General features: G+C 42.5%; 1 protein-coding gene and 1 long non-coding RNA gene across 14 annotated transcripts in view; one reads left to right on the top strand and one right to left on the bottom strand.

Moving 5' to 3' along the window:
• Window positions 1–25,078, top strand: part of MFAP3L (microfibril associated protein 3 like) — a 43,455-nt gene that overhangs the window by 8,304 nt on the left and 10,073 nt on the right. Inside the window, exons 1-3 of one of the 13 annotated variants that reach the window (XM_030020260.2) lie at window positions 9,140–9,158; window positions 10,529–10,862; window positions 21,869–22,276. In XM_030020260.2, the coding sequence (XP_029876120.1) occupies window positions 21,994–22,276 (283 nt within the window). In that variant the 5' untranslated portion in view covers window positions 9,140–9,158; window positions 10,529–10,862; window positions 21,869–21,993. Of the gene's footprint in view, window positions 1–9,138; window positions 9,159–9,519; window positions 9,796–9,992; window positions 10,181–10,209; window positions 10,863–10,920; window positions 15,338–16,340; window positions 17,296–17,957; window positions 17,979–21,868; window positions 22,277–25,078 lie in introns of those variants that run through there. The other 12 variants (XM_030020168.2, XM_041118897.1, XM_041118917.1 and 9 more) reach the window with 12 other exon arrangements.
• LOC121232499 lies at window positions 5,598–9,397 on the bottom strand. The gene is made up of 2 exons (XR_005931057.1): window positions 9,001–9,397; window positions 5,598–8,530 (listed from the first exon to the last, which is right to left on the bottom strand). It is a non-coding gene; the product is annotated as an uncharacterized LOC121232499 (long non-coding RNA).

Raw genomic sequence — 25,078 nt, forward strand, 5'->3', positions numbered from 1 at the left:
GGCTGACCCCACCAGTCCCATCCCTGACGCCATACCTTCTGCAGTTCATCCCATTTCAGTCCTAGATAAATTATATTCCATGTCTGGGGCTTTAAAACATTGCCATTTAAAGCTGCTGTGTAGGAGACAATTGTCTGTAAGACTAAATAAGCTAAAATGGTTTTGAGCTTAAATTTAGGTAAGCCTATGATTGTGCCAAGCCTCCTCCTTTCTAATATACAGTGGGAATAAATTATTTTTTCAACAAAGGTAAAACTGAAATATTATTAACATCCAGACAATGTCCTGGTACCAATTACTTTTTTCTTTTGGTATCTGGAAGTAATATCAACCCTGTTCAAGCTCTTTCCATGAGGAGGCGAGCTGTAAAATGACTATTTTAATGGAGAGTAGAGAAAGTTACATCATTTCCCCAAAATAGAAGGGTCTCCTACCAAGAAATATCATCTCTTTTGAAAAATAGTATGTGGAGGAAAGAAAGCACTAATGAGACTTTGATTACATCTCTGCCATTACATGATAATCCTTAAAATCACTTGGCTGTTGTATCCTGCTTTTTAATCTAGTCTTAAAATCAAAACTGAAGCAGATGCTTAATATACTTCATTTGCAAAGCTGTTTACACTTAAAAATCATTCTGGAGAAACTTCTGCTTGCTAATAGGAAGCTGTCACGGCTGCTAAGCCAACTGTAGTTAGGCATAGCTGCATTGCCAGGTGCTGGCACATCTTGCCTAGCTCCTTCTGCAGGGAGTCCCACACAGTGACACAACCCCAGATGTCTGGATGTGAGTCTGACCAAGCACTATGTCCTGCTCAGCACAGCTAAAGTCACTGCTGAGTTTATTTGTTGGGACTGAACATTATGCAACACATATGGCTATATCTGAACCGGTGAAGTTGCCTGTATTGTGCTAAGGGGTACAGACCCCTGTACGGACAGTTTTAGCTGTGAATCTCTGCACGGCAGTTGATTAAACAGGGACATAGCTTCCAGTCCTTGCAAACCAATGCCAGGTGATTTATGAATCCCTTCAACTCTTTTATGGGACAAACTGTTTTGGGTTGGGTTTTCTTTCCCTCTCTTTCAGAGGAGGAAATTCCTCTTGCTGTTTAGATTAACTTTTATACAGAGCCATAGGCTTAATTCTGAGCAAGAAAAACAGTCTTGTGGAATAACTAAAGCAAAGCTCACCCACAAAGAGTGAGTATAGGAAGAGCATGACATGGAGTGGGTCTGTGGTCAGTAGAGATGTCGGCTATGCCTTCAAGGCAAGATGCTCCCAGAAGCACAGGCATAACAGTATATGTCTGACCATGTCACAAGAACTTGTTTGCATCTCTTAGCCACACAAATACACAGGGAAGGAAAAACATGAGCTCAGAAAGCCAAGAAGAGACTTTGTCTTTTACTAGACCCAGTATTTCCAGATGCCAGCAGTCTACCAGCTGCAAAGTAACTTACAGAGAAGAGGACAAAATTGGACCAGGTAACCCCAGAGCCTCTCTCACAGCATCACCTGCAAGCAGAGACTGGCAACACAGAAACATGCACAGCTCCTCCAGCACAGCTGGTCTGTCGTGGTTGGTCTATCCAGATGCTTGCTCCTTCCTTCTGTCCAGATGAATACCTTGTGATGACCAGGGTCCAGATGCACGCTTGACTGGTAATCAGATGCACACATGTGAAATCTCTGAGCCGTCAAAGGAGCTGTGCACCCCTGACTGCCCACTGAGCTCCCAACCTTTCCGACCACACAGAGAACTGGGAGGCCAGGGGACTCCCCAGCCATCCTCCCTAGTCCTGGGGCACCACCCAAAAAGTAGCTCCAGGGGAAGAGGAGAGATTTGAAAACCTTTGATGGAGAAAATGTTGACTGTCCGAGAGGGAAAGGAAAAGCCCTTGTTTACTACATATTTGATCCCTTCCCAGGTAACTCAATATCTGTGCATTTCAGATGCATGTTTCCCCGAACAACAGGAAATAAGCCTGTGCATTTCAGAATAGCAGTGGCCTTTTTTGTAGGTAAAAATTGTAGACATCCCCACTCCAATTTTACAGACAAAAACCATTACTAAAGACTTGCCAGTAGATGGCAGGGTTACCTTGTGACAAAGCTGAAACTCTTAAGTTGAAAGGGCTCCTGGGTAAAGGTTCAAGTACTGGTTAAGTATATTTAATGAGCAGAACGAACTAATATCTGAAAAGGCATAAACACACGTTGGATTAACTGATCTAATGTGAGCTGGGAATGAAGAAGCTATATTTTAAGGTAGTGAAAAATCTTGAACCTCAACACAATATTAAAAATTAGCTTTGTTAAAAATGAGCTTCATTTAGACAACTGTTTATACCACAAAACCGACAAGACAGAAAACACAGTATTTAATGTGAGAATCCACTGGAGTTGCCAGCTGTAGAATAAAGTCACGGAAAAGCAAAAAGCCCTCACAAATATTACTGAAAGTGATCAGCAAAAGTGGCTTTCAGGACCAAAATCAGCTCAGCCGGACAGTGTAGTGTTTGCCTCTTTCTAGGGACTGAGCAAAAAAAGAGCACCCCCAAAAGGGAATTCTGTACTGCTTTTGCCAATATGAGAAATCATGACCTCAGCAGGTGGAGAACATCTTCAAAGGTTGGGACCCCCCTCAGAGACAGCTGGGACAAATGCCCGATGCACCCTGAGGATCTCAGAAACGTTTTTTTATGTGCCGGGAACTGAACCGCTCAGCCCAGTATGACTTAATAATAACTGGCTGCAAATGGACAAGGCTTCGCCTTCTTAAAACTACAATTCTCTGAAACTGCTTTTCAGCCAAAGCAGTAAGAAGCACCCCACTGTATTTCAAACACTTATAATGACTCCAGTAAGTGAATTCCCTTGTAAGTGTCCCAAGGTTGTATACGCATCTCCTTGAAGGATAGCTGGATTTACATCAGGTGGATATAGATGTGGTCATTCTGGTTGTGTCAACACTTTCTGAGATCATTTGTAGATGACTACTAATGTCAAACCTTTGTACGCTGCAGATAAACTGAAATGGCTGCAGGACAAAATACCAGTCCACATTTTATATGGTTTTCTTTAGCTGAAAAGATTCAGACATCAGACACCCAATACTTTTGCTTCTCATTTGGTCTGTGCCAGATTTGGCTTGCCTCACTGAATTACTCACATATTTAATTTCACTACTATACTGTGGAATTAGAGGATTAGTGGAAATACTATATTTATTCGTAAAAAGAGGTTACCTGCTTTGTCTTGTGAAGAGCTAATAAGAAAATGCATGGGCTGACAATACACAGGGCTTCTGAAAAGTAAAAAAGCCCAGCCAGGCACACCTTCTGTGTCAGGACAAATTCTGCCTTTATTGCACCAGTGCCACTCAGCAGCACTACCCAACTGCAGACCATGCAGAAAAACAGAATTCTTATTCCTAGTAATAAACAGTATCTTCAAAGTCAGATTTCGTATTATCTCCTGCAATAAACCACTCAACTTCCCCTGATAAGTGTAGAGTGTCACTAAAGAACATAGCTTCAGATTATGTTACTGAAAATAGTTTGGGGTTTTGTTTTTATTTTATAAAATCCTTAATAGTTATTTGTCATATTTTTTGGTTTTTACATACTAATGCATTATTACATTATATTCTTTAAAAGTTTCCCCCATCCTATAGCCACTTTATTGATGATTCACACCTATTGATTCACCTTGTTTCTGAGAGCATTTGCTTTAAAAATACAAAACCAAAAAGGAATAAAAACTGCATTGATTGATGCTTTAAAATCCTATCATCTTTTTGCAGTTGGATAATACACACAAAGCTTTACACATTCCTAAAATTCTGACTCTGGTGAGAGTGTAACAGAAATGGTAATATTAACATGATCATCTTGATTTTTTCCCGCAAGAACAAGATAATTCCAACTGCTCCAAGATCACGCCTTTTCTCCCCCTTTCAGCCGCATGAATAATTTGTCTCATCTTTCTCACTGACATAAACACTGAATCTTGCTGAAGGTCACGCAGCATTCCCAGTATCTTCTCATTCATGTGCAATTCAGCACTGTATTCTGTGTCTCATATTATTTTACATTCATGACATGCAGTTGTAGATTGTTTCCATGGTGGTATAATGCCTGATAGTCAGTTCATGCGGTGAATGGTAAACACTGATGTTTCAAGAGCTAATTAGTGGTGTAGATTTGTTTTTTATTGCCCTATCTCAGTTTATTTAGCTGGAGAGCTATGGGCCAGGCGAGGTCAGTAAAGGCGATTAGAGAAATGATCATTGTTTCATACAATAGAAAGTTGAAATAAATAAGATTCTTTGGTGTAGAAAGGGAAAGAATTAGAATCTGAGGCATCTGACATTATTAAGGTAACTGTAAACCAATTGTTTTGACCCTTAGGCCTTTGGCTCACCCAGGGTCCCCACTAATCCACTTGTCATCCAATATTTCTGTCTGAAGACAAAAGCCCTCTTAGGCTTCGACAGAGAACCAAGATCCTTCTGTTCCTGGCTCAGTGACTTTCATTTCCAGCCTCGTGTTTCATCTCATCGGTGTCCTCTGAAGCAATACCCTCTCTCCAGTTTCCACTAGCTAGAAGGAAATGTATAGGAAATCATGGGGCGGGGAAGTGGTGGGGGGTACAGAAAAAGAAAGGAATCAAAACTCTTCTATTTGTAAGAAGTGCTCTCAGTTGGCCTCAACTTACACATGGAAAGTTTTTTCTGCAAGTTGCTGGGGGGAGGGATGGGGACAGAGGGGCTTTCACCAGCCCTTCTTTTATTTCTTCATGTCCTAAAGAGCTTGGCAGCTTTTAAACAATGGTGCCAAACCCTCTGAACCCAGTTTTCTGTGACTTCATTGTGGAATTTTCCCTTCAGATCACAAGAGGTGTGGATTTCACCCTCTCCTCAGCTGCCAATAATTTATGCAGACATATCTGCCCTTGGCTTAGCATATCCACATGGCTAGGCTTTCTGTAGCACACATCACTGAAGAGCCTGAGCGACCACACTTTCAACGCAACTACAAGCACATGTAGAAACTGTCCACATATATGCTGTAGGACAGGGAGAGACCTTTACATCAAGAGAATATACTGCAAAGCCAAGAGAACCTCAAAGAGGAAATGAAACCACAAAAGATATGCTGTTCATTTCAAATTTGCGTTTGTGTAAGATGATATTATAGCGACCACATAATCAGTAGTTTTGTTTCATTTATGGACTGTGTCTTTGACATAGTTCAGGAAGGAATTTCCCTCCAAAGTGAGTAATGCAAGTGGATCACTGCAGAGAACATCTTCCTCAACACGACAAGAATTTCTCCTCCTCTGGGAGGAGCAAAGAGAGGGGTCACAGTAAAGGTATAAAAACAAGTTACTTTTGTAACCCCGCGCCCTAAAAGATAAGGCATAGGGAGGAATAAAATTTAATTGGTCATTCCCATTCATACACTTGTAGAGGACAAAAAGGAACCACCAACAAAACTGGAAAGTAAGAAATCCAGAAGTGCAGAAGAAAAGTAGTTATCACTACATGATACAATGAGGTACTAATAAAAAACACCATAAGATCATGAGCTTCATGCCTACTCTTTTTAAATTTATTTTGAGTTATTTCAAAGGGTAGGGAGGAGGAACAAGAACAAAACACATGCCATCATATGAATGTATGCTGGTTTAAATAAATTAATAAATAAAGTATTTTGAACTAGACCCCAGTTGTCTGGCTTAAGGTAGGAACACCCATCCCCTCCCGTGACACCTCCTTCTGCACCAGTCTGGCACATTTGGTGCAGGCCAGGAGTTCCCAGGACCATGCGATTTCTGCATCTCCCTCCCAATGAAGATCCACGCCTTTCAGGTGTCTGCATCTTTCCCAAAAAACGGCATGCTACCCAACCAAGAAAGCAGTGCTGGTCTAGCTTGGAATTGCAGTCTTTTAGATGGGAATAATGTGATGACAGTCACTAGTGTAACAATCTCGGGTAACAGATACAAATAAAACTAAAATGCAGCTCATATTTCAGAAAACAATTAAATTGAGTTAATATAGCATGCCGAAGATATATATCTTAATAAAGTAAGTTAGTATTTTCTCCTTAGTATTCATGCAAGATCTAATTGTACTTGGGTCTAGAAATTTTAAAAAAGAAAGAAAAGAGTAACATCACCATACTGAAAAAAGGCATTTCTCGTAATCAAAATTTTCCTTTCTACTTTACGTGAAATATGCCAATCTAATTTCTAAATGGAATATCCCCTCCTGTATCTATGTTGACTGGCACGTTAATACAGCTATTTTGCTCAATACTATTTGAAAACTTCCCTTTTTGATTTTGTTTCTCTGCTGTTACCTGACGTTGTGTGGCACACAAGCTTGTCTCAGCCATTCCCGGATCCCACTCCACCTAGTGGATGGAGGGATTGTAATCCCACAAAATGTACAATTTAAGCTTATTTTAGTTTTCTAACAGCATGATTACAAGGCTTCCCTGATTACGCTGTTCAGATACAACTATCAGCAATATTAAAGTTCTGTTTGCTCTAAGGTAAAAGGCTGCCTCTTATTAAATAATGCTTTGGTTTTATAGGAGCAAAATGTGCCCACTATATTACTAAGTATAAAATGCCAGTGTTTATCTATGGCAGGCATTATCAAAGAAAATAACAATATTCTCAGTTTTATTCTTTATGTTCTTTCATCTGTATATAATAATTTAATCTCGGGTAAATTAGGGAGATTTTTATAGCTAATCTAGTGCTAGAGTACACATCTGGAAGACCCGTGTTACAGTCCTCGCTCCACTCAGTGCACCAATCCTCTGCATGCAGCTGGTGCAAGCACTGTTGGAAAAGTGGGATGGAAAACCGCCTCCAGAAGTCCACACACTCACTTGACAGTCTGGGATTTCAGACCTTGCTCCAGACTGGATAAAGCATGAATTTGAAGCCAGCTCTCCCTCCCTCTCCCAGAGACCTTAGCTGTTTTTTCCTATGCACCAATGACATCAAGCTTAGCCACCAGGGTGCAGAGTCAGTTCAGAAAGCTTGCCCAACTTGCAGCGTTCAAGGCACAAATGATATACCAGGTGGATATACCTAATGCTGGAAGAAAGGGCCAGGATCAGCCATTTCAAGCCCCGAGCAAGGCAGCCTGACCCGCTGGCAGGCAGTTCCTCGCTGGTCTTCAGGAGCTTATGGTCAGATAGCGGCTGCGTGCCACGGGTGCTGGAAAAGGCAGTGTGCCCTCGCAGCTCAGCTGTCTTCCTCAAGGCTACTCTACTACACATTGGTTGCAAGAGTGGGAGATGGGGAAGGAATAAAGGGACATCAAGGAAGCATTGAACTGAAGGAAGCAGTGCAGCATAGCCACTGCTTTTAACTGCTGGGGTGGTACAAGTCCTTGCTTCCTACCTCCTGCAGATCATGAAGAGCAACAGGAGACTTCCCGCGGTAGTCTATATGGCTACATCTCCCTGCTGAGTTACCCCCAGAACAGCTATAGTGAATGGGAGGACAAGCACAGGCCACCCTAAGCATAGGAGATAGTGATCTCCCAGGAACGGGCATAGAGCAAATAATGTGGTGGCTTTAGTGTCAGCAGTGGGGTGATATCAAGATGTGGAAGTGCTGGAAGGAGACAAAAATCCCAGCAAAACTGGCTCTTCAGCAGGTGTGTGGGCATCCAAATTCCTACGGCTGCCTCCAGCAACATAGGCTTATGTTCACTGAAACCCGGGGAGACTGAAAGGGTAGCCACTTTCAGGGGGACTAAGGAAAAATGTGTGACTTTTCCAAACACAAAAATTCAGCCTCATCTCACACAGAGCTGACATGCACTCAGAGAGCAGCAGTGCTACCTGACTTAAAGGAGGTTGTGAGATTGGGGACTCAGTTATCTAACTGCTCCATCATTAACCGATAAATAAAAGCCATTTGATTGTGTTCAAAACCAGTACTTAAACGTGGGAGGAAGGAAAAACAAATGCATAGCAAGTGGGGCCAAGCTAGTGCAAGTCACAAGTCAGTGGCAAACAAGATCCTATGACCAAACCAGCTCCTCCCATCAAGAAAATGTTTTGCTGCGTGAGGGGATGAGTAAGAAGCACACTCCTTGACCTACTCCCTCAGTTGGCACCTGGCTCTGGCCAAGCCTGACAACATCAGATGCATCTTCCCCACTGTCTTCCAATTCTTCCATACTGGAGACCCTGACCACAAGAAGCCCTGGCTGTCAGCAGCCCATCTCGCCAGACACCATCTCACCAGTGCCTGCACCGCTCCTGAGCACTGGCTGCATCCATGTTCAACCGCTGCAGCCACCCCTGCTCTTCTTGTATGCAAGGTGGTGGGTCCAGGTGCCCAGGCCCTCGGCATGACTAGTCCAGCTCCCTGGAGTGGGTCTTCCTCTCCATTTCTGAGCCCTCTGTTGCTGTTCCTCTTCAGTTTTCCCTGTGCAGGCTGGAGTCCTGCTTTGATGTGCACCACAGTGCACCTCATGTATGCCTCCCCCTGCAATGAGATGCAGTCCTAACCCATATTCTTCTGGCAGTTTCAGCAAATGCTCTCTCATCTGATTACTCCGAGGAGGAGCAGAGGAGCTTCGGTTACTACTGCCCTGGAAGCAATCAGAAGAGGCTATCAAGAGCAGGGTCCAAGCCTGGCTATAGGAGGATTACAAACACCTGGAAACATAGACCCCCATGGTTTAACCCACTGGCCTTGATGCTCAGCTGAAGGTGGCCCTTCATCCTCCTCTTCTGATGCCACAAGGTGAGGGAGGAAGTACAGGAGAATGGCACAGGACAGCACCGGCACACACCAGGTCCCTGCCAGACTCCTGCCGGAGGCTGCCCGCATACATCCTAATCCATTTTTAGCGGCTGCACAGCACGTACAGTTAGCACCAACCACATTCAAGCAGTTTTGCCCGAGCTAAAAGACAGCTTTACCCTCTTGTGACAGAGCACTTGGATACCTACAGAGTCAGCGTCAGCTCCCCGCAGGCTGGGACCTCCTCAGGCTGGGCTTAAACTGGAGTTGGGTGCTGTAATCCCGTTACGAATATAGCCCTGCGGGGAAACCACGCGTGCCACTCCTCTGAAGCACAGCATTTTGATTTCCAAGATTATCCAGACAGGTCGGGTTTTTCCCCCTTTCCTGCAGCCCTTGCTCCCGCAGACATCTCTGAGAAGGGATGCGATGACAGGCGTGCGCATCCCGCCGGCCGGGGCTGCGCCGGCCGGCACGGGGGAGCGCTCCCGCCGGACCACAGCCTCCGCACCGGCCGAGGGGACTCGCGGGGGCGGCGGAGTGACACCCCCCCCGTCACTCCCGCCTCCCCCTCCCCGAGCGGCCTCGCAGCCGCCCGCTCGTTTCGCCCCCCGCCGCCTCGCCTCCGGCCGCCGCACGACCCCCGCCGGCCTTGCCGCGGCAGCGACGGCCTCGCCCCGCCGGCCCCGGGCACTGCCGCCTCCCGCGCCCCCCGCGGGCCCCGGGGCCGCCCCCCGGCCCGGCCCCGAGCATGCTCAGTGCCGCCCTGACCTACTTTTCCCCTGCCGGAGCCGGCAGCGGCGGAGCGGCGGGCAGCGCTGCGGCACGGCACGGCGCGGCGCGGCGCGGCACGGCACGGCACTGCGGCAGCGCCGCGCTCCGCCCGCCCCGGCCCCGGCATGGTGCTGCGCGGGGCGCGCTGAGGGGCACGGCGGCGGGCGCTGCCGCGGGGCGGCGGCGGCAGCAGCAGCAGCAGCGTGCGAGCGGGAGCAGCCGGCGGACAGGTGAGCGGGCGCAGCGGGGGGCGCGGGCCGCGGTTCCCCCGGCGGGCGGGCAGGCGGCGGTCCCGGGGAGGAGCTGCCCGCTGCCGCCGCCTCGACCGGCCTCGCCGCGCCGCCGGCACCTGCGCGGCTGCCGGCGACCTGCGCGCCGGCCCCTGTGCGGCGGCGGCTGCGGAGCTCCGCGGTCCCCGGCGGGGAGCCGCCGCGGCGAGACCCGGAGCGGGCGCGCTGCCCCGCCGCCGGCGGCCCCCGGGGATCCTAGAGGTCCGGAGCACGGGGACGGTGGCCGTGCCCGGGGGGAGCACGGCGAGCCTGGCAAGCCCGACGCTATGCTTCTCCCGCGGTGGCTGTCGCCCGGCAGCTCCCGGGGAGCCCGCCTTGGAGAGCGGTAGCTACCCGCGCAACGGGAGCGGAGTAACGCTGTGTTCGGCGTGAAAGTTTAAGAGAGTAATTGAAATCAGCACCGGGGCTTGCAGGGAAATGCGCTTCTTTAGGCGAAAGAGCTAACGTGCCCAAAGCTTTTACCGGAGACCTTCAACTGCCGCGCTGCCGCTGGAGCCGGCGGCCGGGACGCTCGCTGCTGTCCCGCGCTGGCGAGGAGGAAGGGGGTATTGATTCAGGGCAGAGACCTCTTCGGTGGAGCTGACTTCTTAAGAGAGCTTAAGTTGTGCCGCTTTGAATTTAAAATAAAGGCTGCCTCTTGATATTTTGCTTTAATTACCCTTTTACTTCACAGGATAGCCTCATGAGATAAAACTCAATTTCAGAAGTGCCCTGAGGGAACTACAGTCTAAAACTTCAGAGCCAGAGCGGTCCTGCAATAACTATCGAATACTGTTTCTTCACGGGGCAGATTCGAACAGCATAGGACGAGGGAGCCTAAGAGAACAGAGAGCACTAAGGAGCGGGTAGTTTTCTAGTGCCTTTATGTGGAGAGTCTTGCTTCCTCACAGTCCTCTTTCAGTTGTTAAATTGAAGTATCTCAAATGGAGCTTCCCTGATAACCCTGCTCCGGAAATAAAAGCACCAACTGTGTGAGCAATGCTAAATACTAAATGTGACCTCATTTGGTACTGTATTTGCCTGAAAGACTGTAAAGTTAGTTCAAGGGAAAAAAGACAAAGGAGTTAAAAGGGGGAAAAAAAATGTAGCTTTTTAGTTGTTTAGAGCCATTACGTTGTGGAAGGTTTCTCTCTTCGCTGCAGTAGGACAAAATACGGCAGATCTCTTTTCAGTGGAGATGATGTTTGCATGGCAGGAATCTTTTGTCTGGCTTAGTGTGTACAGTTAGCAACAGCACCATTGATACACTTGTGGTTGGTGTAGCAGGAATCCTTTTTTATTAGAAAGCCTTCTCATTTAGACTGCAGTATATCAACATCAGTTGATGTTGAGTGCAACTTAGACAGCTGGAGTACACATTGTACATCCTTTTTTTTGAAGAATTTGAAGTTTTCAGAGGTCTAGACAAACAGCAGAACATCCACCAAAAAAAAGGCTTTCTTCCTACTTTAATACAATGATATGTGGTATTTGTCCAAAGCATGTTTCCCATCCTGAAAGCTTACAGATAAAATCAGTCCATCGTAAAACATTTAACACATGATGGGAGCGTAGCACTGAATTCTGAAGTGATCTATATTGTACAACTCCATTTGCCTCCCTGCCCCATCCCCCTTGCCTCCCTGCAATTAGACAGGTCCTGCTCTAATACGGAGGAGGAGGATGGAGTCGGCACAGGAACCTGGTTAAAGTGTATTTGTCACTTTAACCAGGGAAAAAAAAACCCAAACCAACCAACAGAAATTTGCAAAGCCACCCCCATACAGTTTAGGAGAGGGTCACATTTGTGACACAATGATACGGGTGCTGGGGTATGATTTAAGTGGAACAAAACCAATCTCCATTTCAGTTCTTGCCTAGAAGGTTTGGAATCTGGGAACTGGCATTTCTTTTATGGTTTAAGCTTCTTGCCAGTGTAAGGCACAACTGAGATATGGATGCAATTTGTAACAGGGAGAGTGAGCTTGCCAGGAGCTAAAGTAACCTGTACTGAGCTTTGCTAGCAGGGTCTTCTTTCACTGTCAGCAAGTTGCACCTTTACTAGAAGTTTTTGCAGGAACAAACGCCTATGATCCTACTTTGAGATATCCTGGACTACATTAATATGTCACCAGAAGACTGTGGTGTAAGACCAAGGTCCTGGATGCTTCCCAGAATTTTTTCATTCCTGCAATTCTTAGCTGCCATCCATCCATGCAGACATGTGTGCCTTTGCAAACCTCTCTTCATAGTCTTAATTTTGTTATTTAGTTCTGTTAACTAAAACAGTGGCATTTTTGATCCACATACAGACCCATCTTAGAACTGTCATTTCCAAGACAGTGGAGATGCTATTACTTTTCAACAGTTACTATGATTGAAATAATTCGTAGCAGCATTTTAGAGTAGCATATGTTCTATCTGCCAGGAAGGCCGCGAAGGGCAGACAAAACTTGTACCTATTTGTGTCAGGATAGAGGAATTCAAACAGATTTAGCGACTTTGATTTAGCTATCTAAGAAATTTTGGTAGTGGACTCTTTTATTTCACAGTAAAAGTAATTACCATGAGTAACACCTGTTTATCAGAAATGAGGAACTCTGTACAGATGCATGTAAATATCTTATTTTGGAAGAGGGCCACCACACGTGGAGGAATTACATTAAGAATAATCTACCTAGCCCAGACTTAACTTTTAATTGACATGGTTCTGCCACTAAGAGTTTTATACAAAGAAAAGATTTCTGCTAATGTTTTTAAGTCATGCAGGGCCGGGGCATATATATGGCACTGCAACTGTGCTGCTGCGTGTACAGTCATATGTGCGTGACTGTGTGGTACAGAGTCCTACCGAGAATACTGGATGCTGAGAAAGTTACGTTACATTTTTCAATCCGACATAGAAATGACTGGCACAAAAGTCTGAAATTATAGACGTTCTTTAGTAAACTCTTGAGGGCTTCCAGCTAAATTATTGCATATACATGGCCTTATGTAGGCATGCTTGGAAAGGGCTAAATTGGTCACATTTGTGTACAAGCAAGACTTAAGTTGTTTTGTGGTGCAGGGCAAGCTCCTTTGAATCCTGTCTGCTATCCCCTTTGTTATTTGTGGAGGAAGTAGGCGCAGGCACTTTTAACCTGAAATTATCCTTTTCTATTGCAATCAGTCATGAATGGTTAGATTCCTTTAAATTCCCCCTCTGACAAGGCTAATCCTGTCCTAATCACAGCATCCACGTGTAACCTCTTTGCCCTGTATCCCAGAAACCAATGAATGGGAAAGCCAGTCATTAAAAATTATATCCATATTGCAGTTCTATAGGGATAGAGAAGAATTAGTCATACTCAAATCTGTTTTCTCCTGTTTTTTTTCTCTTTTATATTCCAACTGAAATGGGAGACTTTTCTTAAAATAGTATAATGAAAACTGTATCAGTGCATTGAAAACATTCTCTTATTCAAAGCACATACAGAATTTAGAGTTTAAACAGTAGAAGTCTTTAGCCCTGCAAAGCCCTTCATATCTTTGTTTAAACAAAACTTAATTTTTAATTTTATGTCTTGTTTGAACGTCCTACATCTGGAATTCTTCTTCTTCATTTGGAAAAAGAAAACAATTAGATGTGCTTAAAGGATGGTTAGCTTTGGCAAACACAGCTCAAAAGAGGTGGTGGAGGGAAGTGAATCAGGCCCCGCTATGTTCTTAGCAGGGTCACATAAGCCATGCCAAGAACATATGAGATCAGTTGTATTTGCTGACTTTGGTATTCAAACTGTTGGCAGAATAATGCTTACAGAGTGCCGGTATAAATAAAAGATAAGAGGTGAGTAAAGAAAATGAAAGATATGTAGAACTTGGTGAGGCCAGGCAGCGTGTTTGTGGAAGTGTGGGAGACATTCTCTGTGCATCTTCTTTGTTCTTCCTTTCTCAACAAAGGGGACTTTTAAGCATTGATCCATCTGCGTTTACTGCAACAGCAAAACAGCAGCTATGCAGAAAGCTTGCAAGGAGTTAAGCAAGTGTCTCTTAAAGCCATACAGATGTTTCTGGAATAATAGCTTTGTATACAAAACTGTATTCAGTGGTAATTGTGCAGCCTCCAAATAAATACAAATGCTGAATAAATCTAGATAATCTACATAAATGAAGTATTTATTTGTAAGATTAAAAATTCTGTAAAGAGTGCATACCTAATCAGACATAAGCTGGGCCTTAGAAAGTCTCCACTACTGATAGTGTTGAATCTGCTTTATGATCTGGGTAGCTCCCAACTCAGTAGGACATTGCCACCACAGCATCTGTCTTGATTAAAAACAGCAAGCTTCTCCACTAAATGTAAAACTTTGCTTTTACTGCAGTCATTAAAATACCTCCAAGAAGGAACACTTAAATCACTCAGTCGTTATGAAAATGCACATATGAATTACAACTTATTTAATGAAAAGTTAAGCATCCGAGTTGCCTGAATGGTTTTGTTACTTCAGTGTATTTCGCAAAAAGTTGATTCAATACAGCAGAGATGCTGGGATTACAGGAGCTGCGACATCAGAAGGGAACTTTACAGAGGTTTGGCATTCTTGAGGTGCTTTTAAATAATCGCTCCAATAATTATCTACCAACAGCCTTCATCTATTCATTTTTAGGTTAATGGATTAGGGTCTCTGAATATTCATTGACATGAGGGGAGTGCACATCAGACCATTCAAAGACATGGTTAAATGAATGGGTCCATTCAAATATTCAAAGTGAAGGGGGTCTTAAAGTCTCTAGGATGCCATATGCTTGCTAGTTTTGCAATATTGAGACATGAAGTAGGATAAAGAGGAACAAAACTGAGGAGAAATTTACAGCAGAAATATTCTAAAACATTTAAACACTCATAAAGGCAACATGAAGAACTCCTTCATTGTACCATTGCTGAATAGAATGGCATGTGCTTCTTTCCCTACACCAAAAGTCTGGATATGGCATTCATTTTCAATCACACATACAAAATGTGAAATCACCTTATTGCTTGGTGCTTTCTTGCTGCAGTTTATTGATACACTATGGAACCCTGAAACTAAGACAACTGAATCTTTACAGTTGTTAACTTTACTCTGTTATCCCTGACAGTGGTGGATGTGTTCAGAACAAAATAACTTTAGAAGATACTCATTACAAATCTTACTCTGTTTCTGCCATTAATGGTAGAATAAGCTACGGCCCTTGAGTTTTCCATTTTCTTTCTTTTGTTATTTATCATTTGTCACCTTGCAAAACAAATTGAGAAGTGTTTGCCTGTACTAGCTTACCAGTGCTTACAAAACAAATTAATTTATAGGCTTCTTTATTGTCATTTCTTTTAGACAGCAGTCCTAGAAAAGGGCTCCAAGTTGCCATACTGACAGCCGTTCTTGTTCACTGCCCAGGGCCGTACACTCAGAGGACAATGAATACACAGAAGACAGTTAAGTCCCCAAATTCTGCATAAACCATCATAATCTATGATCCTGTGCAGGTAAATTATATACTGTCTCTTGAATCTTCCTAAATTCCCAGCCCTTACTTTATCTTGTGTCAAGAAATTGCAGTCTAGCCGTTGTTAATCAAAAAACTTCCTTCTCTTTCCTCCTACTGCCCCATATTCCACCTCAGTTTCACTGAAATTTGTCTTGTTTTAGTGTTATGAGAAGCAGTAAATACATATGCCTCAGCTGTCTTCTTTACACTATTCAATATTGTGTATATTTTTAATAACATCTCTTCTTACTCATCTACCCTCTGAAGTAAGTCTGAAAAGGTTATCTTAGTCTGTCTTTGAGTCTGACTTATTTCTGCTTTATTCTATTTCAAGATTTGATTCACCACAACTGACAATTCTCTAGCATCAAGAAGCGAGATCTATCAGCAGATAATAACCCATGAATTTTAGAGTCTGACTATCTACATGTGGGAAAAACCCCAACATTCACTATTGCAGACACCCCACATAAGTGATATTTCATTAGTTACCTAGGCTGAAAATAAGTCCTCTATATATGATAAAGAGGACTTATCATTGTACTTACTTATCATACAAGTATAATGGAGAAGGCCAAACAATTTTGGGGGGGACTGTAGTCAACACTCTCAGCCTGTCTCATCATTGTAAAATACTGCTACTCAAAAATAAAAGGATTATGAAGGGGATCATGAAGGCAATTTCCCAGCATCCCATATAGAAATTTTTAAGATTAGCCATATTTTTTTCACATTGACTTCTCCAAGGCAATTATTGTATTTGTGTTTCTTGAGTATAAGCGTTTCTTTAGGTTGGGAGGGAGCTCTGGAGGCCATCTGATCCAACACCCTGCTCAAAGCAGGGCCAGTGTAGACCAGTTTGCTCAGACTGTGTCTAGTCAAGTTTTGAACATCTCAAAGGATGGAGATTCTACAGCCCCTCTGGGCAACCTGTTAAAGGGCTTGACTGACCTCCTGCTTAAATATTTATTCATAAATAGTCATAATTTCTGTTGTTGCAGGTTGTGTTTCTTGTCTCTTGTCCTTTCACTGCACACCTCTGAGAGGAGCCTGGGTCTGTCTTCTCTATGCTGTCCCATCAGGTGGCTGAAGGCAGTAAGTGTGACACCAAGTGGCTGAGCACACGTGGCATGGCCGGGGCAGTATCACACAGCCCTGATGAGGAGTTTCTAAAGGATTCCCAGGCAGCTGAAAGCAGCTGAAGAGACTGAAGTGCACATAGTTGGGAGCTGCTGCCCAGTCGGGAAGCCCCAGTCTAGATGTGCAGAAGGAAGCTCTTCATCTTACAAACATCACCAGTGTGCAACCTATTCAACATAGCGAGGGAAGCAGAAAACCATGAAGTTATGAAGGACTGAAGTCCCCCCAAGGAGAATGAACAGAGCAGCTCTTTTGGAACCAAGCCTCAATATTTTGTTCACTCGCAAATGCCTAGAAAAATAAGTCAGAAAGTTTCTGCTAGTTGTGAATGAGTGACATTTCTCGTCATAGCTTAACCTTTTCAGTAGGTGGTTCTCACTCTTAAGCCCTGAACTGTCAGTGAGCTTCTTGCCTTCCATGTGGCCTAAGTCCCTTCATTTGCATTCGTGTTCCAGTAAAACCTGTTAACTTTCAGTTTTGCCCGCTCTGTAAAGGCATTGCCCATGGAAACTAGGAAAGGTAGTAAGTAGTTTTTAAATAATAAAGAATTAGCTTTAATTTTGTTTTGTAGCATCATCCTTATTTATAGACAAATGAGAACTAGAATTAAAATCATTTCATTTTCTTGATCACTTACAAGCTAAGCAAGATAGCAGTGGGATGTTAAAGCTATAGGAACATAATTTATGCATTATACAATAAGCTGGTTTCTTGTGCTTCACTTCTGAATTGAATAACCTCACAGTTAATAGGATTACACATTATTGCAAGAACAAGAACAGGCCAGTCTTACAGAAGTGAGCGAGCCAGGAAAAGGTATGCATCACTGCCCTCCTTTTCTGTTCTTTTGTGCTCTGTCATCATGCTGTTCTGCACAAATGCAGTACTTATAAACATGGCCCCTCACCCACAGTCATTTTCTTTGGTGGCAGTAATACTGGGAAGCAAACTCATCTATGACATGAAAAATAAATGGTCAATCAGAGCATGTCTCTGAGTGATTAATGTTCCCAGCCAGTCCGAGCTGTAAGTGTCTTCTGTTCAGACTGATGCTTGATTTAGGACAAGGAAGATTTAACCTCAGTTTTTGTCCCTGTTTCACATAGTTAGGATTAATACCACCACCCTGCAGCTGTGCTTGTTCTGGAGCACATTCCAGGGAACTTCTCTGTACAGAAATGCATAGAGAGCATGCTAGATCTGACTATCGTGTCACTTAGAAGAAAAGCCTGTCGTAGTTCCCTCATGTGGCTCAAGTCTCGTGCAATTTTCCTTGAAAGTTAATCCCGTGAGCAGTATATCTGTTACTTTCAGATTTTCAATTTATACCATTTGGGTTGGGGAAGAAAAAACCAAAACTATTTAATATAAGGACCACTGGCAACCATCTTTCAGTGGTAAATGTTGCTACAGATACAATACAGCAGGGCAAGTTATCTATATATATGTTCTAGATGCTGGAGGAGAGTTTGGGGGTTCATCTGATTCCATCTTGGGAGGTAAGCCTGTCCCTGACTACAACTTTGAGTGGAAAAGTTAGCTCAGAATAGCCGGGGGTGTTCTTTTTCCTTTTCATGCACCACAGTTTTAAAATTTAAAAAAAAAAAAAAAAAAAAGGAAAAAAGTGTATGTAACCACATTAAATATATTATAAACTTTTACTTTTTATAAGTCTTTTACAGGTAGCTCGTGCTTTGGGGATGGGAGAAAGGAACGCTTACATTCTTCCCATGACCAGAAATTTAACTTTTTGTTTATAGGGACCCTTTTGTGGCAAAAAATGCTCCCAGAGACTCAGTCTGTTCCTACAGAGCGATACTCAAAATTGCAGATGTCCTCCTATATTAGTGTCCTGTGTTACTCTCAGTTGTGAGGAGTTACTACAGGAATCTTTGTTTTAGTCTAGTCAATCCAGCTTTGTCTGACTTCGGGTCAGATTAAAAGGTTACAGTTTTGGCTGCCTTCATCAGGTTTATCATGGGCCACAGCTAATTACCGCCTCTCATGGCCAAGATCCAGGGTGACAGCACTGTACCCACTTCTCCAATATTCTGGATTCTCTTGCTTCTTTGCCAGAAGTGGACAGACATCACTAGCAGTCCTTTTTTAGTCTCTTTAGCCTTCTCCCCATTAGTTGTGTGATTGAATCATAACACATTACATCACTTGTGTTTAACAAAGCAGCTGGATCCCAGGTTTGTTTTCCCTGATATTCTCAGGCTGCTATTGTGCCTATGGCAAAGCAGTAGGACAGAAACTCTCAGGAAATCTCCCTTTGCACCAGAGTGGTGTGAGCACGTTTTCTACACTTTCAGTTCTCTCTCTCTGCTTCTTCCTGCTTTCCTAACCTGACTCTAGCATTTTTGGTCCTGCCCAACAGGTTAGCAGAGGATCCTGGACATGTAGGTCCCTGAATGGCCACCTTTTAACTTTCTTGTGTTAGGTGAGGCTGAGAAAACCTTTGGTTTCTTCCATTTTTTTGTTCCCCACTAATAGCGCAGAAGGTGCATACCAAAGAAAAGATTCCCTATCACTTCCTCGTTGCCCTGGGAACATTTGTCTAAACTTACATCTTAAAACACCATTCTTCAGAGACATCTCTCCCTGACACCTTGAACATACTCAAGTGTCCATCAAGAGTATTTTCCTGGATGGCATGTGAAAGCAGCAGCCACCATTTCCAAACATTCTGCTTTAAACCTACTGCCTGGTTATTCCTCATACTTGCCATCAAACTGTATTTATTTCAAACAGAAATGCATCTGCAGAGGTATGTAGTGTTTTCTTAATATTCATCATTCCAGGAACATACATGGGAAAGTACATTCCCAGGAATGACATGAATAGGTATGAATCTCCCACAGTAGACGTAAATTATTTGGCTCTATTTCTTAAAATTTACTGCAGTTATTTATGATTTAATTCTGTGCCAGAGTGAGGGAGTTGCTGTTATTTTCAGACAAGTAATTGGCCCTTTGACATGTTAAGAACCAGTCACATTTGTTATCACTACACAAAGGTACGTTTTTTACTTTCATACGCTCTGCGTTAAACACAGGTAAACATACAGAATAGACGCACCTTACATTGTTACTGCCATCACACGCTTTCCAAACATCCATCCACAACATCCCTGTGCTGTAGGGATTCAGTGGCCACCAACTGCCTTGAGCTTCCCAATACACTGCAGGTCCTTCCTTACAGGTTTTCTGTTCACCCATTGGGGTGATGCTATTTCATTTCCTTCTGGAATGCAAATTACTTTCCACGCTAAACACCTTTTCTGATTGCTACTGATCTTTCTGCATCAAAAAATATGGTAAGCTCAAATACAATAATAACAAGCCACGGCCAGTAATTAGCAACACAAAGCTTAATCAATTTATGTTGTTCTTTTGCCCTTCCCATTGTCTTAATCCAGCCAGTCTTTGTTCCTGCTCCCTTGCCAGGAAGTGTGACGTGTCTTTTGGCTTTTCTGTATGGTGCAGTGCAGATCTATAACACTGTACAGAAACATTTTATAGGATGAATATGTGTAACCATAAAGAATGGCTGTCTCCAAGGTTAATGGAGTAGTAGAAATGAGATGTAAATAGTTACTGAAGTGAATAGGCAGAATTGAAGGATTTTTTCCAGAGTGCAAATTCAGGCAGGCTGTACCTATACAGAACTTCAAAAGCGCAGGCTGTACACACTTTGCATAATTGGAAATGGATTTCTGAAGTCATTGTTTATATAGCTTTATATGACAAATGAAATTTGCATATTAATTTAAAGTTTAAAATTATCCTGGCTCTTCAAGACAAATATTTCCACATGCAATAATTAGAAAAACAGAGAAAAAATGAGGGCAGGCTTGGAGTTGTGACAGGCATCCACACCATACATGCAACTTATCTAAGGTACCATAGTTTGTCATTTCAAGTAATGATTCATCCTGCAAAATGGAGGAAACTATTTTGCTCTTTTAATAACAGTTGTATCTATTTGTATGAAATCAAGTTCATTGCTTTACAGAGAACAGGGAATGGAGAAGAAAACAACCTAAGTCAAATATTACTAGTGAAAGACTTTTTCAATAAAGAAAAGAGGGAAGGGGATTGGTTGGTTGGTTGGTTTTGTTTTAGTGTTTCCTTTATGTATGGAACTGACCTAACCTTGTCAGCAGTCATTTTCCATGCTAAGGTAGATGAGTTACCGTGGTGTCAACCAGATCTTTAATAAAATGTAAACAGTTTTGCAAGTGAAATGTTCATTTGGGGAAAGTCTGTTAGATTGTTACCTGTATTTGAATTCCAGGTTCTTCTAGCTAATAAGTTTCACTAAGTTTCAATTATTTACCTCAAAAACACATGAGTAAAACCACTGTAGTTAGGTACTCTGATGTGATTTTAACATCATTTGTGGCCCTTACTCGCTGAGTGAAATTTTCAAAGGTGCTCATTTTGAGACCAACATTGTGCCCTCAGTCAGTACTGAATGCCAGTTGTGTTCACTGGGAGCATAATGAGGCCAATAGAGAGCACATTTGTAAACCCCCCCCTCCTCTGTCTACAAACTGAAATCACTGTTTAAGAAAAGGCTCATTGTAGATGATTAGTTGAGGGAAAACGTAGTGAGAGTGTGCAAAAAGTATACAGGCAAAATGCTTAATGCCACATAAGGAATGGAAAAGTCCCAACTCCATTGTATCTCAGAGAAACCTTGCCCATAATTATGTCACTAGCGAGTATTTTTCTTTCTAAATCTGCTCTAAAAATGACATTGAAATTACTTTATCAAGTACTTTTAAGAATATTCTTCCATGCTATGTTTTACCTCAGAAAACTTAAAAAATGCAGTAGCTTAAGAAAAGTGAATGGTCTGAGATGTTTTGCTGTATGTGCTATTGCATTTGGACAAAATTGTGTATATTAAGGATTCAACATCAGCTCCAAAAACCTTTCCTGGAGCAGTTCTTTCTTACACCATGTTCCACAATTCACCTAAGACCATGCACGTGACAGAGTTGCAGCACTGAACTGGTAGTGACAGCTTTAACATGCTGTACCTTTGTTTTTCCTGTTGATTTTGCAAATGTGAAAAAAAAAGAAAAATCCGTAGAACTTTTGGCGTAAAACTGTAGCTGCTGCTGTAGCTAAATTGCTGCTAAGTGTCTAGGTGATAAAAGCCTTCTCCCACGCCTGCCACTCCGAACAACACTATTGTCAGGAAAATGTATGCATCTTTTTCCAGTAAGAATAAGGACTGTGATAACATTAGCATTTAGACAAGTCACTGAGCTGATGATTGTGAAATGCATTAATGGATGTGTCACTATTTTAAAAGAGCACATCTAATGGATTGTTTATACATGCCATCTCATTGTACTTATTTATTTATTTTATAGGATATTTTAAACATAAAATTGCACAGATCAAAGTAGAACTCTCCTGTGACTTCCTCACCTCAAGGGCCTGTGTTCAACAGAACCGATCCCAGTTCCCAACCAGTTGCGTATACTACTGAAGGAAAATGAACATACTGAACAGCCACCACTTTTTGTATTTTCTGCCTACCACACGCCTTGTCATCTTATTAGCAGCTTTGACAACTGCTAAGGATGTGACTAACAGCACTTTCAACCACACTGACATGAACATGGGATCTGTGCCTGTGGTGATCTCCCGCATCGACCATGTTATAGTCAAGGAGGGGAGTAGTGCCTTGATCGACTGCAATGTCCAAGGTAGTCCTAGTCCATATTACAGATGGTACAATTCCAACGGCCACCTTCTCCGAGAGGAGGAGAATAAAGGTAAGATGTTAGTATTCTCAGTGATGTAACCTGTCCAGAGACACTTCTGATTTCAGCAGGTTGACTAATAACCTGAATTTAATGGCCTGACGGTGGTATTTTCCTGTGTGAAAATATATGAAAACCCGGTGGCAGTCATAAATTCGTTGTATGCACCTTGGAAGAAAACAGTAACATTTTTTTAATGTGTTATTTATAGCAACACATAGCAAGCTGAAGCACTTAACAGAAGGTGTAGACAGGCTTCTTTTCATTGGAAGACTGGGTTTGATCCTATTTCCCATTCTGTCCTCTGGCACCAAAAAAGACTAAAAAGCTATTTTCCAACTCAAGGAAGGATTCTCTTGACATATGCGAATAGTTTGTTAGCATGAATTCAACACAACTAACTCCCTCATATATCTGCTGCCTTTATGCATAGTGCCATGGGAGTGTGAGAAACAGGAGATGCCCTGAATGACCAACAGAAAAACCTATATAGGGCAGCAGTCAGAAGGACAAGCCAAGTTTGAGCCTTCCTGGCTTTAGTTAAGACTCTTCAGTTGCATTTGCCAGAGACCTTAATTACACATGAGCTTGTTTTCCTTAAACGGAAGGGTTGCGTGATAATCCTAGTTATACTTCTAGGGAACATTTCAGAGGGGATGAAGGGTGGTTTGCTCATGTAATCCTTCCATACTGACTGCTTTGTTCACAGCATGATGAAATAAAGTCTTAGTTATTCATGCTAAATGCAAGATAGCTTGCTAACTAATAGCTGACCAGAGGGAGAACTCTGCTATGATGGGAGTAATGATTGACCCAGCTGGATGTGCAACAGCATAGTGTATCTGTAAAAGCTTACTGCATAACTGGTTATATTTTACATTACAGTATTTTATCATTTTCTGAGTAAAGCTAGAGAAAGGAACTACTTGAGCTAGTTAGCAGACTTTCAGATATAATTTGTGCGGTCATGACAACATACTGTGATTAGTGCGCTAGAGTGTTTTACTAAGGCTCACTAACAGAAATTTTCCCCTTTAGTTAGGCATCTAACTTTAGGTCTTTGTATAGTCAACTGAGAGAGGTAGCCACTAACATAAATATTTAGGTAGATGAGCAAAAACTTTGACCAAACCAGTAAAAACTGCAGATGTAGTATTAAGACAACATCACTTTAACTTAGACTTTCCACAGTGCACTTCCTCCTTTAAGAAACTGACTGTCTTCCTGTAAGAAATGTTTCGTAGCACAAGACCTTTCTTTAGTATGTATACAGTTATGTTGATTATGGCATTGAATTGTTAATCAAAACCTAGCAATGATACCTTTTCTTATCATTGTTTTCTCATTAGGCTTATACTATCTGCCAGAATCCACTGGCACAGCCCCCGTCATTGAGTCACAGTTCAATGCCATTATGTCATTTATAATAGCTGGAGCCAGGACACATCAGCAAGGCGACTTGTCATGTTACAATTAATAAAGACCTACTTTGCCAACATTGCAATTCAAAGAAATATGGAGCAGCCAATACTCTGTATTTTTTCTTATTCTAGAGGTGGAGAAAGAAGTGTCATCTGTTACAGATGCTGACATTTCCTCCGTAAGAGAGTTTTCCTCTGAATTTGCCTAACTTTAGCAGATTGAGGTGATTTTTTTAACGGGAAGGTCTGCTTTAGACTGAGCTTTTTATTTATTCTGTATTTTTTAATTTCAGGCAAAGCGATTCAGCTGTTTTCAAGAATTAAGCTAGGGCAAAAAATAGTGTTTCAGCTAAGTTAAAAATTCTAAGTAAGAGGATAAAAAGATGTAATTAAGAACTGTCCGTACAGGAACTGAGGCAGGGGTCTTGTGGGAATACTTTCTACATAGGCTTCTACTGGAGATAATGTAAAAAAACAATTTGGATAAGCCATGTTTAATTAGAAAAACTTTCAAAATGGTAAAAGCCCATAACTACTCTGAATTAAAGGCTTTTTTTGCCTAATGAGTTTCAGAATTGTCCACAGATCCTTCCTTGAAAGAAATAAAGTAAAAAAATAGAACAATCTTTTTAACAATGAAAGAACTTCCGTGAAAAAGATAAAATAAATGTAGAAGCAAGGTACACATCAACCTGTGGCAGGACTGCAATCCTTGCCTTGTGATTTACATGCATTGCATGGGGGTTTTGCGCTGGGTTAGTCCTCTAATTACAGATTCTGTGTCTTTGCTCAGCTACCTTAATAGACTTAAATTGCAGCTGGTTAGGTTAGGTTTAAGGAAAAACAATATTCTGATAGTAAAGATAGGTGAACACCTGAAATTCCTTCCTGTGGAAGGTTATTGAAATTCCATTACTGCCTTCAGCAGATACCTGTCAGAAATGGCTTGGGATTGTGTTACATTGATTGAAAACAGTTGAGTCTGCCTCTGAGCAGCAGTATGTATTAGATGATCTTGTTGGCTTACATCAGCCTATGTCATTGTTTTAAAAGAAAATCTTCTGTATGACATCTCCCTGTATGAAGTGTTCAGAAGGCACAGAGGCACTCCTACAGTTTCTGTCTGTTCCCTCCACCATGTCAACACTTCCAGGGGTGGGTTTACATGAAGGAAAGGATTGACACCAGGCTTTCCTATTGGAGTCGAATCATGGTTTTTATAACAAAGTTGCAATTTAATAAGTCATATCACTGAATAAAGCAAAAAATACACATCCTCAGTTCTTAAATAGTAGCGATATTTGAATAAAAACGAAGCTCACTTGGGGAACTAAAAATCTAATTCGTTACCAATGTATAATGGCAAACACAGTAACCAGCTGAATCTTGAATC

Source organism: Aquila chrysaetos, chromosome 1 (assembly GCF_900496995.4).
Source record: "Aquila chrysaetos chrysaetos chromosome 1, bAquChr1.4, whole genome shotgun sequence".
NCBI classification, from domain to species: Eukaryota; Metazoa; Chordata; class Aves; order Accipitriformes; family Accipitridae; genus Aquila; species Aquila chrysaetos.